This window comes from Schistocerca cancellata, chromosome 3, assembly GCF_023864275.1.
Source record: "Schistocerca cancellata isolate TAMUIC-IGC-003103 chromosome 3, iqSchCanc2.1, whole genome shotgun sequence".
Taxonomy (NCBI): Eukaryota; Metazoa; Arthropoda; class Insecta; order Orthoptera; family Acrididae; genus Schistocerca; species Schistocerca cancellata.
The window spans coordinates 470,691,244-470,705,559 of NC_064628.1; the positions used below are offsets into that span (position 1 = coordinate 470,691,244).

Here is a 14,316-nt window from a genome sequence, read left to right on the forward strand (position 1 = left end):
ATGCAAAGAGGTTGCTTTTACATATGTCTGCCTATGTCTGTATATGTGCAGATGGATATGTGTGTATGTGCGAGGCTATACCTGTCTTTTTTTCCCCCGAAGGTAAGTCTTTCCACTCCCGGGATTGGGATGACTCCTTACCCTCTCCCTTAAAACCCACATCCTTTCGTCTTTCCCTCTCCTTCCCTCTTTCCTGATGAAGCAACCTTGGGTTGTGAAAGCTTGAAATTTGTGTGTGTGTTTGTGTGTTTTTTATTGTCTCTATCAGCGTACCAATGCTTTCGTTTGGTAAGTTACAGCATCTTTGTTTTTAGATATATGAATTAGCTTATTTTAAATGGATCTAAATTTGTAAATACTTTGACATGTCCTATATCCTTGTAAAAAGAGATCTATGGATGAATAAAGCTACTACTACTACTACATGAGTGTGTGTGTGTTGGGAGGGGGGTTCAATGTATCTGTCTCGGCTGCTGTAATATGTTCATGGTGCTGATCATAATAGCTCACTCACATTCCTATTTTGATACCCATCATTAGGCCTGCTTCTGCTTTACCTCTATTTGATTTTGCAGAGAAAAGCCTGCACTTACCTAACCAAAATTTCTTCCCATCATTGCACTTCACTAATTACCACTATATCTAACATCAACTTATCCATTTTTCTTTGCCCCCCCCCCCCCCCCCCCAAATTCTATAAGTCCCTCCAGATCCTTGAGCATCATGCACTCCACCTCGCCTTCCGTATACGCCTCCCGTCCCCCACCCGGATCCTCTATGATCTCATTCCTTTCCCCCATCTGCTCCTATTCCTCGAACATATCTGCACTCCACCACGCCTTCCGTATACGCCTCCCGTCCCACACCCGGATCCTCTATGATCTCATTCCTCTCCCCCATCTGCTCCTATTCCTCAAACATATCTGCATCCTCTACACCTCCCACCGTCTTGAACCCCCTCACCCCCTGGTTGCTCCTCTCCCTACCCTCCATCTCTACACCCTACATCTCCTTTCCCAAGGTGGCTTCCATCAACTCCCCCTCCCGGATGATGCCCTCTCTCCCTCCATTTATCCCTCCTATCAACTCTGATCCGCACTCCCCCTCCTTTCCTCTGTCCTTTTCCCGGGCTCTCTCTGCCCCCCTTCCATCCTCTTTTTTCCCTACCTCCCCTCTCTCTGCCCCCCTTCTCTCCCCCGAGTCCATTTGCATTTCCCTCCTCTTATTCCCTCTTGCGTCTGCCATGCCCTCTCCCCCTTTATGAATCCTCTGCCTCCTTGGTCCCCCCCCCCCTTTTCGTTGTTTCCTTCCTCCCTCCTCGTTCTTCCCCCCACTCCAGGTCCCCCCCCCCCCCCCCCCATCTGTCTTTGCTCGGGAGTTTCATGTTTGTGCCGCCATTTTCGTGCAGTATTTTACAGTGAGTGTTCTGTGTTGTGTTTTTTGGGAAGTGTTGCGAACGGCCATCATACTGTCGCTGGGTGTACTTCTTATCTCTTGTGTACAGAAACCAGACTGTCGCCATCTTTTTTTAATTGTGTGTGTACTTTGTTACTTGTCTGATTCCTGTGTCTTTTATAAACATTGCCAATCCCTTTCGCTTTCTATTTTAACTTTCCGCATTTTTCCGCCGTTTTACACTTTAAGTCACCGTTTTATCGCCTGTTTTTCTTATTTCTTTTCTTCTTCCGTTTTTAGAAACAAAGTCTGTAGATTGTAGAGCAGTGTACTAAGCTGCTGCCAGCCTGCCCCCTTCGTGGAGAATTGAAAATCAATAAAGAAAAAAAAAAAAACAAAAAAAACCATTTGTCTTCTTAACTTCTCCAACCTGACTACCAAATTAAGGGATCTAAAATTCTACACACCAGCCTTTAGAGCACCAGATTCGGTTTTTTGGTTTATGTCACCCTGGGTAGTCACTGCCCAGAGATCTGGACTATTTTACCTCCAGAATATTTTACCCAAGGGGATGTCAGCACCATTCAGTGATACAGTAGAACTATATGTAGTTGGGAAATATACTGGTTGTAGTCTCACCCTGTTGTCAGCTGCTCACAGTACCAATGTAGCAAGGTCATGTTGGCTCAAGTTCAAATCACACTGCTGATGCTCCCATGTGTTGAATGGACATATGCATTAGCCTGTAGCTTGGAATGAAAAGGGGAAAATTACCATCCTTCAGCACTTCTCAGGAGGTTGCCTATGTGTACCACACACATCCTTCATAGCATAGTTTGAGTTGGAGTTGTTTATGGCCAGTACATTCCGCAAACTCAGTGTGTTTCCATAGTTGATTGACTGTGACAATTATTATATTGATGTTTGGGCTGTGAGTAGACTGAACTCTTCAGTTGCTGATAATTGGGTTCTGCTATCAATGCATGAACACTTTTTCATCAAATGCTGTCCATAGCATCTGAAGATGCCCTTTGAAGGCTAAAAGCAGTTATGATTGGATATGATTATATCATAGAAAAGGGATTGTGTCAAAAACAAAAATAATACCTTACAACAGGTCAGTCGTGGATCTTCCACTGTTTGAACCAATGTATTGATAGAGTTACAAGTGATTTATATGGCTCACAGCAGTTTAAGACAATAATGGTAGGTGAAGTAACTGTTCTTTGTAGAGACACATCTTGGACAGACTGTAAAATGTACAAGTTTTTGGAATGTACAAATATTCAAACAGAGATAAAGCATACTCCAGCAGCAGGTAGTGATGCTTCTAAGATTAGATTTCATAATTTTGCTTCATCAGTACTTTTATAGTGACATTTCCTGTTGCCAGTTGCAGCTTCTGCCAGAAATGATTAAGCATCTAATGCATCTTTGCTTAGCACAGTTAGTTGTAAATTGTGGAAGATGCTGAAGGGTGGTAACAAATATGAAATTGGATATAAGCAATTTAAATATAGATTAACAATGTCTAGTTGTATCTCTACAGCGTAGTAGTTGCACATGTTGTTCCATGGTGTACAATCAGCAGATGCTGGAGACTTCAAACAAACAATGTATCTACTTTATTAGTCATTACTCTCCTCATATTAAGTTGGAGTATCAGAAATAGCTGTAAGCTTCCTACACAGAGTATGATTGTTGGTTTAATTGAGGAATGGAATGGATAGTAGTATTTTGATTTTTAAATTATTTCAGATTTTTTTCTTTCAGCTAAAAGGTTCATTGCCAGTTATGTTTTGGATTCATGGAGGTGGCTGGATCTCAGGAGGTGGCTCATTGTATGGTCCTGATTTTCTTCTTGATCATGATGTCATCCTTGTTACTATTAACTATCGATTAGGTCCTCTTGGTAAGCATAACTTTTTTTCCAAAAGTTGATTATATCATCAATGCATTCCATGATGTTAACTACCAGTAATTATCTTGCTATCAAGAATTCAAGTAAAATAATAAAAAAATTACTTACCTTTAGAGTGAAAATTAGATGTAACCACTAATTTCACATTCACAGGAGAAAGTTGAAAATATCTGTTGTAACAGATAAAACTCTATTTTTGTTTTGTTTAATTCTTTGTTATAAATTTATTATTTACCTTTCTAAATAACACTAGAAAGAATCTCATGTGTGCATTCATGAAAAAGAAGGGAATCTGTTTTATGTTTAAAAATTACTATTTTATGTTTAAGTATTACAATGTTATTTTTAAAATACTGATGTCAAAAAGTTTTAAACTACATTATAGGCAGAAATTTTGAGATTGCTCTGCCCCCTTCCTTATCTGATATCAAACATCTCATATGATTTATTTAATGATATTTTTCTTTGTTTTGACTGTTGCACTTATGTGCACATCTGTATTTTATTACTTTTTTATAGAGTGTAACTTATTCATAATTTGTTACTTCAATTATATTGCTTTTCTGAACCACGCTGGTGAGAACTCTCCCTGCAATATATGCACTGTTGCTCACAGTCTGGCCTTGGTAGCCAGAAACAGTGGTCATGTGTGTGTGGGTGTATGTTGTCAAATCAGAAGGAGGTCTCTTCACTGAAAGTTTACTCATTTAGCAGTTTTTTTGTTGTGCCTGTCTGTGACTCAACATCTCCATTACATGATGAGCAGCACTCTATCCTTTTCATAGTACTGTCATAATAAAAGATCAGGAATATAACCTATGTCATGGTTATATATCAAAACCACTGCCTGATTGACACTATCCGGATTTTAGAGGAATTCATGTGAAACTGATTACTGTACACAAAACAAATGAGCTGCAGGACGTTTCTAACATTGCTAGCTAACAGTGCAATCATATAACCATACAAGATTACCGTTACAAATTTCTCAGTATAAGCATACTATCTCTTACATACTGGCTAATGAAGAGAGAGATTACTTTAAATCAAGTGTCACAAATTGCTGGTTTTGTTAAAATTGATTATATTTATAGCTTTCACTGTAAAAATATGAAACAAGAAGTTATTTTCTTGTCTCACTACATATAAATTTTGCAGTGATTGACAGGAAACAGTTTGGAATCCAAACATTATGTGGTTGAAGTATTTATATAGCTTTTTTATTACACATATGAACCTGAAATTCACAATTTTATGTTTGCAGGATTTCTCAGTACTCAGGACTCAGCTTCTCCAGGTAATTATGGGCTGAAGGATCAAGTAGCAGCTCTACAGTGGGTCAAAGAAAACATAGCTATGTTTGGTGGTAACCCATACAATGTCACTGTATTTGGAGAAAGTGCTGGTGGAGCTAGTGTACACTACCTAATGATGTCTCCTCTTAGTCAAGGTAAATAATATTTTTCTGTGTATAACTTACAGTTTAATAAAAATAATTATAGCTAAAAAAATACTCTTTGCATTTTATAACCTGCATATGAACAGTTCATTCTTAGCCTCATAAAAATGAGTTCTTATCACTATCTTATTATTTGTGTCTTGTGCTTTCAGGTTTATTTCATCATGCAATTTCACAAAGTGGCACAGCTCTGATGCCATGGGCACTCCCCACAGACAATGCTGTGAGTAAAGCTCACAGACTTGCCTCCCTGCTTGGTTGTCCTAGTAGCAACAGTAGTAGAGACCTGGTTGAATGTCTCAGAGAAATAGATGATTATGAGATTGTTTCAAGAGGGAAAGACTTTGTGGTAAGTACTGTGTAAATAAATATAAACATAATTTGTGTAATCATTTACTGAATACTGAGCTATAACTTCAGATTCAGTACAGCCTAGCTATAAATAATTGTTCTTTTTCTTCAAGATATAGCAAGTAGATGAACCTTCATTACAACATATTTAGGTTTTTAATAAGTAAATAATTTAGGAGTAGAGGAGACCACTCACTCAACACTGGAAGAACATGCCAGCTTTCAAAATAAATTGTTTGTGGAGTTAGAGTACACACACACATACACACACAAACACACACACACACACACACACACACACACACACACACACACACACAATTCCAAGTTTAGTGGTGAACATACTGAGCACATCACATTGTATACGTATGTAGGAGCAATCCTAAGAAACACTACAAAATAGAATGATCAAGTAAAATGAATGTTAGGAAGGTGAATGGAAGATGTAGAATGTTTGGAAGGATTCTGCAGAAATGCAGTGCATCTGTTAAATAAACTGCATGCAAGACACTAGTGTAACCAATTCTAGAGTATTTTTCCAGTGTTTGTTGTTCTTATGAAGGATACATAATAACACTCATTGAACAAACACAGATATGCTTCAAGATGCATAACAGGACCATACAGGTCATAGTTAAGTGTAACAAAATACTCTGGGATCTTAAATGGGAATCCTTGGATGAAAGATGACTTTCAAAGAACCCTCTGTCAGGAACTTAAGTTTGAATTGCAGAGTAGTCATGTAGATGTAGCTCTCACAAAACCATATAGTACAAATTACAAGAGTTGAGGGGGTGAGAATGATATAATCCAAAGCCACAAAATGTAAATTTGTTAGGAGAGCATTTTAAAAGTTAGAATAAATCTGCAAATCACTTATCAATTTTTTTGGGTATCCAAAACAAGTAGTTAATGTCTCCAGTGTCTTCATATACATGTGTGCATAGTTATTTTGTGAAAAATTTACACATTATTGATAAAAAAATATTTTATGCTGCCTGACATAACATTGGGCTTTGGCCTATCTCAAACTAAAAGAAGAGAAGGTTTACAAAATTTACATAACTATGAAAAATGGTGACTACAATATTTCAAACAATATAACCAATATCTATCACCTCTGTGTCATTTTCTTCATTTTATTCCTTTGTTTCACTCAGACTCTTTAAGTATTTCTTCAAAACATCCAATGTATGTATGGCATAAATGGCACAACATCTTTCAAGAGGATGTCAAATTAAACACCTTTCAGCCATCAATTTTCAACCTTATTTTATTAGGCAACCAGTTTCAGCCTAATAAAATAAAGTTGACAATTGACAGCTGAAAAGTGTTCAATTTGACATCCTCAATCAAACAGCCAAGCCCCATGACCATCGTTAAAAAGACGGACATACAGAGACAACATCTTTCAGTTTTCTTTTCTTTGCAAATTGGAATGAGTTTTAAGTATCTTCTTGATAGCTGATCACTAATGATGTGAAGAGTGGTTGCCTGAGACTCATCTATTAACAGGAATTTTATCAGTCAGCTTCCTATCTCATCTGATCCATACTTTGCATCATATTCGCTCCACATGAACCAATGTCCTCAACCGTGAATATCTAAACTATATGTCCATAATTTCCTTTCATAGAATGCAGATCTTGACAACAGTCATTCTTTTGGGAAGGTTTGTTGTAGATCAAAGACTATTGTAAGATGTTCCTCAGGCCTTTCTTTAGCTAACTTGTGAAGATGTGTGACACTATTTTGTCCATGCTTTGGCATGGTGTATGTTCATTTCAATTTGTAATATTCCAATCATATTTTCAGAATTACTCAATTCTGCATTTTCAATTTGAATGTGGAATTCATCACATGCATGACATCTGTTCAAATGGGACAGTTCAAAAACACTATTAAAATCATGGTTGAAAAGTCTTGAGATTTTGAAACATTAACTTGTGGTGCATTATTTTCTTTACAATATTCAAATAATGTTCTTGGTATGATGAAGTGATTGTTGTTTCATGATAAAATTACACTTTATTAGCATTCTGTGACCAGCTGTAATTACTAACATACTTAGATACGGTATATTATTTATGAAGTTTTGAACTATCTAAACTGCTTCGGGTGAAATTTTCCTTGATGGGTTCCCCTTTTTTCTGAGGAAAAACATAGTTCATTTTAAAGTTAGATGCCCAGGTCAGGGAAATTCTGTGAATTTGTGACTGAATATGATACTTAAAGACAAAAGCAACATAAATAAACAGAATACAACATAGTTATGGACTTTCTGGAAGCAACATTAATTTAATCTTTAGGTGTACCTTCTGGCTTTTGGGGAAGTGCAGTGACCGTCATACAGGCATTTTTATAAGTTCTTAAAGTGTCCTTGATTGTTCTGGAGCCCAAGAACACCTCTCTGCATACAAAGATATTACAGCCATTAACCCTAAACTGATACAAAAAAGTAACCATTTGCTGTAAAACTGCACTTTGCCTTTTCTTTGGGTAGCTAAAAAAAATAAAATATGTTAATCTATCAGAATAATAATTTTTTCTATAAAAAGTATGTAATATAAAAGATCTATCTTACGATTTTCATTAATCGTAGTTACCTCCTTTGCTCTTGTTCCATCTTAATATTACTCAGAAGATAATTATTTTGGCAACTGAAGTCACCCATATCCCAGAAAGAATGGAATATCTGCTCTATACATTCATTTTCTCCAAGACATATTTTTACATATACCTCCAGGACCAAGAATTTTAGCACCAATAGTTTGTCCTGTTTTATCTGATTACTCTCTGCCACAATTGCTATGACATTTACATTTTACCATTTTCCAGTTTTTGATATTTCTTGTTTTTCTTCTGCCTTTAGGTACTTTAGCGGGTGATACCCCTAGAGACCTTTTAAATTTGTCAACATCCTAAGTCAAACAAAATTTTCAGAATGGGAAAGACAAAAGCCACTTTAACATATATAACATATATTGATATATTATACAAATAGCCATATAATATTAAAATTATTACCAATAACACAGTAGTTAATAGGAGGAGTATAATTTGTTTATAATTCACACATAAGTATTTTGATTAGCAATTAAATGACAGTTATAATAATGCAGTACATTGTAGTTTGATAAAAACATAAGCCTCCATGTTTTAATTGTTTAAAAAATTAGATATTTTCGACTTAGCATGTAACTTTTGGATGAATATTTACCAGACAGATAATAACTGCTTCCACCAGTTGAATAATCTTCATCTTTTCCAGTTATCTATGGAAATTACCTCTTCTTTGCAATTGCCATTGTACTGTGGCTGTGAGTTGTTTCACACACAGAAAAGATTAGTTCCTCAATGTGCTATGGTCTTCCTTCCAGAGACTGGTTTGATGCAGCTTGCCATGCTACTCTATGCTGTGCAAGCTTCTTCATCTCCGAGTAAATACTGCAACCTACATCCTTCTGAATCTGCTTAGTGTATTCATCTCTTGGTCTCCCTCTATGATTTTTACCCTCCACGCTGCCCTCCAATACCAAATTGGTGATCCCTTGATGTCTCAGAACATGTCCTACCAACTGAACCCTTCTTCTAGTCAAGTTGTGCCACAAATTTCTCTTCTCCCCAATTCTGTTCAATACCTCCTCATTAGTTACATGATCTACCCATCTAATCTTCAGCATTCTTCTGTAGCATCACATTTAGAAAGCTCTTTTTCTCTTCCTGTCTAAACTATTTATCGTCCATGATTCACATCAATACATGGCTACACTCCATACAAATACTTTCAGAAAAGACTTCCTGACACTTAAATCTATACTCTATGTTAAGAAATTTTTCTTCTGTAGAAATGCTTTTCATGTGATTGCCATTCTACATTTTACATCCTCTCTACTTCGACCATCTTCAGTTATTTTGCTCCCCAAATAGCAAAATTCATGTATTACTTTTAAGTGTCTCATTTCCTAATGTAATTCTCTCAGCATCATCTGATTTAATTATAAAAATTCCATTATCCTCGTTTTTTTTTGTTGATGTTCATCTTATATCCTCCTTTCAAGACACTGTCCATTCCATTCAACTGCTCTTCCAGATCCTCTGCTGTCTCTGCCAAAATTACAATGTCATCAGCAAACATTAAAGCTTTTATTCCTTCTCTATGGATTTTAATTCCTACTCCAAATTTTTCTTTTGTTTCCTTTACTGTTTGTTCTACATATAGATTGAATAACATCGGGGATAGGCTACAACCCTGTCTCACTCCCTTCCCAATCACTGCTTCCCTTTCATGTGCCTCGATTCTTATAACTGCAATTTGGTTTCTCTACAAATGGTAAATAGCATTTTGCTCCCTGTAATTGACCCCTGCCGCCTTCAGAATTGGAAAGAGAGTATTACAAAAGCTTTCTGCAAGTCTTCAAATGCTAGAAATGTAGGTTTGCCTTTCTTTAATCCATCTTCTAAGGTAAGTAGGAGGGTCAGTATTTCCTTAAGTGTTCCAAAATTTCTATGGAATCGAAATTGATCTTCCCCAAGACCAGCTTCTACCAGTTTTTCCATTTGTCTGTAAAGAATTTGTGTCATCATTTTGCAGCCATGACTTATTAAACTGATAGTTGGGTAATTTTCATGCCTATCTACACGTACTTTCTTTGCAATTGGAGTTATTATATTCTTCTTCAATTCTGAGGGTATTTCTCCTGTCTCATACATCTTACTCACCAGATGGTAGAATTTTGTCAGGGCTGGCTCTCCCAAGGCTATCAGTTGTTCTATTGGAATGTTGCCTACTCCTAGGGCCTTTTATTTATTTATTTATTTATTTATTTATTGAGTCCTTTGATCATATGTAGTACAGTGTACAGGATGATATTGGACTTATTACTAAGTTCAAAATGATACATATTTAAATAATCATTTTTCAACATGCTACCAATTTCAATAGTTGTAGTTCTTACAATGTTACAAATTACAGTAGCTTTAGTTCTTAACAGTTATTCTGGTCCAAATATTCCTTTACTGAGTAGAAACAGTGGTACTGTAGATATTCTCTGGCAGATCTTTCAAAAGAACTAATATTTTTAAGCAATTTATACTATTTGATAATCTATTATAGAGTTTAATGCCCAGATAGCATGTACCTTTCTGATACGAACTGGTACTGGCTGGGGGTAGATGCAAGTTATATTTTATTCAAGTATTATAATCATGTATATCTTTGTTTTTTAAAGTATTATCATCATTTCCAGTCATATACTTTTTTACGTACATTAGTGTGTCAACAATAAACATACACGGCACAGGTAGTATATTCAGTGCTTTAAATATTGATTTGCAGGACTGTCGAGCACCACTCCCTGTCATAATCCTAATGGCTCTTTTTTGTATTGTGAAAGTCCCTTGAGCTGCTGGGGAATTTCCCCAGAATATGAGTCCATACTTGAGATGGGCATTGAAGTATGCATAATAGGCACACAATAGTGCCTATTCATTTATGCATCATTTGAGAACCCTAAGAAGATAACAGCCCGTGCTCAGCTTGGCATTAATTTATTCTATGTGTTTGTCCTATTTTAAATCTCTTTGTATCCAGATGCTGAGAAATTTTGTAGCCCCATCATTTGCAATAGGGTGTTGATTCATTTTTATTTCTGGATATATCAAAGTGGTGTTTTGGAGGTTATGGAAATTTAAGGCTACTGTTTTGTTGTAGTTTATTATCAATTGATTTTATGCTGTCCAATTACTTAGATGTTTTGTAACTGTGTTTACTTCTTCTTGTATATCTTCATTTTTTGCTGCTTTTACCAGTATTGTTGTTTTGACTTAGGTCTTCCAGTGCTCTGTCAAGTTCTTCACATGGTACAATATCTCCCATTTCATTTTCAGCTACCACCTCTTCCATTTCCATAATTTTTCCCTCATGTACATGTCCTTGTATAGACCCTCTATACAGGGTGGTCTATTGATAGTAACTGGACCAAATATCTCATGAAATAAACATCAAACGAAAAGACTACAAAGAACGAAACTCGTCTAGCTTGAAGGGGAAAACTGAATGGCACTATGGTTGGCTCGCTAGATGGCGCTACCATAGGTCAAACGGATATCAACTGTGTTTTTTTAATAGGAACCCCATTTTTTATTACATATTCATGTAGTACATAAAGAAATACGAATGTTTTAGTTAGACCACTTTTTTTACTTTGTGATAGATGGTGCTGTAATAGTCACAAACATATAAGTATGTGGTATCACATAACATTTCACCAGTGCAGATAGTATTTGCTTTGTGATACATTACCTGTGTTAAAATGGACCGTTTACCAATTGCGGAAAAGATCGATATCATGTTGATGTATGGCTATTGTGATCAAAATGCCCAACAGGCATGTGCTATGTACACTGCTCAGTATCCTGGACGACATCATCTAAGTGTTCAGACCGTTCGCCGGATAGTTATGTTATTTAAGGAAACAGGAAGTGTTCATCCACATGTGAAACGTCAACCATGACCTGCAACAAATGATGATGTCCAAGTAGGTGTTTTAGCTGCTGTTGCAGTTAATCCGCACATCAGTAGTAGACAAATTGCGTGAGAATCGGGAATCTCAAAAACGTCAGTGTTGAGAATGCGACATCAACATCGATTGCACCCGTACCATATTTCTATGCACCAGGAATTGCATGGTGACAACTTTGAACATCATGTACAGATCTGCCACTGGGCACAAGAGAAATTACGGGACGATGACAGATTCTTTGCACGCGTTCTATTTAGCGGTGAAGCAACATTCACCAACAGCGGTAACGTAAACCGGCATACTATGCACTATTGGGCAATGGAAAATCCATGATGGCTGTGACAAGTGGAACATCTGTGACCTTAGTGGGTTAATGTATGGTGCGGCATTATGGGAGGAAGGATAATTGGCCCCCATTTTGTCGATGGCAATCTAAATGGTGCAATGTATGCTGATTTCCTACGTAATGTTCTACCAATGTTACTACAAGATGTTTCATTGCATGACAGAATGGTGATGTACTTCCAACATGATGGATGTCCAGCACGTAGATCACGTGTGGTTGAAGCAGTATTGAACAGCATATTTCATGACAGGTGGATTGGTCGTCGAAGCACCATACTATGGCCCGTACGTTCACCGGATCTGACGTCCCCGGATTTTTTTCTGTGGGGAAAATTGAAGGATATTTGCTACTGTGACCCACCGACAATGCCTGACAACATGCGTCAGTGCATTGTTCAGTGCATTGTCAATGCATGTGCAAACATTATGGAAGGCGAACTACTCGCTGTTGAGAGGAATGTCGTTACACGTATTGCCAAATGCATTGAGGTTGACAGACATCATTTTCAGCATTTATTGCATTAATGTTGTATTTACAGGCAATCATGCTGTAACAGCATGCATTTTCAGAAATGATAAGTTCACAATGGTACATGTATCACATTTGAACAACCGGAAAAAAAAATTTCAAACGTACCTATGATCTGTATTTTAATTTAAAAAACCTACCTGTTACCAACAGTTTGTCTAAAATTGTGATCACATGTTTGTGACTATTACAACACCATCTATCACAAAGTGAAATAAGTGGTCCAACTAAAAGATTCATATTTCTTTAAGTACTACACGAATATGAAGTAAAAAATGGGGGTTCCTATTTAAGAAAACGCAGTTGATATCCGTTCTACCTATGGCAGCGCCATCTAGTGGGCCAACCATAGTGCCATCTGGTTTCCCCCTTCAGGCTAGACAAGTTTTGTTCTTTGTAATTTTTTCGTTTGACTCTTATTTCGTGGCCTGATCACGATCAATGGACCAACCTGTACACACCTTCCACCTTTCTGCTTTCCCTTCTTTGCTTAGAACTGGTTTTCCATCTGAGCTTTTGATATTCATACAAGTGGTTCTCTTTTTTCCAAAGGCATCTTTAATTTTCCTGTAGGCAGTGTCTATCTTACCCCTAGTGGTATATGCCTCTACATCCTTACATTTGTCCTCTAGCCGTCCCTGTTTAGCCATTTTGCACTTCCTGTCTATCTCATTTTTGAAATGTTTGTATTCCTTTTTTCCTGCTTCATTTACTGCATTTTTACATTTTCTCCTTTCATCAGTTAAATTCAATATCTCTTCTGCTACCCAAGGATTTCTACTAGACCTCGTCTTTTTACCTACTTGATCCTCTGCTGCCTTCACTACTTCATCTCTCAAAGTTATCCTTTCTTCTTCTCCTGTATTTCTTTCCCTTGTTATTGTCAATCATTCACCAGTGCTCTCTCTGAAACTCTCTACAACCTCTAGTTCTTTCTGTTTTACCAGGTTCCATCTCCTTAAATTCCCATCTTTTTGCAGTTTCTTCAGTTTTAATCTACAGTTCAGAACCAATAGATTGTGATCAGAATCCACATCTGCCTCTGGAAATGTCTTACAATTTAAAACCTGGTTCCTAAATCTCTCTCTTATCATTATATAATATATCTGAAACCTTCCAGTGTCTCCAGGCCTCTTCCACATATACAGCCTTCTTTCATGATTCTTAAACCAAGTGTTAGCTGTGATTAAGTTATGCTCTGTGCAGAATTCTACCAGGTGGCTTCTTCTTTCATTCCTTACCCCCATTCCATATTCACCTACTACTTTTCCTTCTCTTCCTTTTCCTACTATCGAATTCCAGTCCCTCATGACTATTAAAGATTCATCTCCCTTCAATATCTGAATAATTTATTTTATCTCATCATACATTTCATCAATCTCTTTGTCATCTGCAGAGCTAGTTGGCATAAAAGCTTGTACTACTGTGTTAGCTGTGTGTGTCATATCTACCTTGGCTCCAATAATGGATTCACTATGCTATTCATAGTAGCTTACCCACACTCCTATTTTCTTTATTAATTATTAAACCTACTCCTGCATTACCGTTATTTGATTTTGTATTTATAACCCTGTATTTACCTGACCAGAAGTCTTGTTCCTCCTGCCACCAAACTTCACTAATTCCCACTATATGTAACTTTAACCTATCCATTTCCCTTTTGTTTTGAACTTACCTGCCCAATTAAGGGATCTGACATTCCATGCTCCGATCCATAGAACGTCAGTTTTCTCTCCCCTGATGACATCCTCCTGAGTTGTCGCTGCTCGAAGATCTGAATGGAGGACTATTT

At 36.9% G+C, this 14,316-nt stretch overlaps 1 protein-coding gene across 1 annotated transcript in view; it reads left to right on the plus strand.

The window, feature by feature from the left end:
* LOC126175240 (juvenile hormone esterase-like) overlaps positions 1-14,316 on the plus strand; it is a 170,181-nt gene that overhangs the window by 103,499 nt on the left and 52,366 nt on the right. The window contains exons 3-5 of the mRNA XM_049921879.1: positions 3,169-3,307; positions 4,581-4,766; positions 4,928-5,124. Of these exons, the coding sequence (XP_049777836.1) occupies positions 3,169-3,307; positions 4,581-4,766; positions 4,928-5,124 (522 nt within the window). The remainder of the gene's footprint in view (positions 1-3,168; positions 3,308-4,580; positions 4,767-4,927; positions 5,125-14,316) is intronic.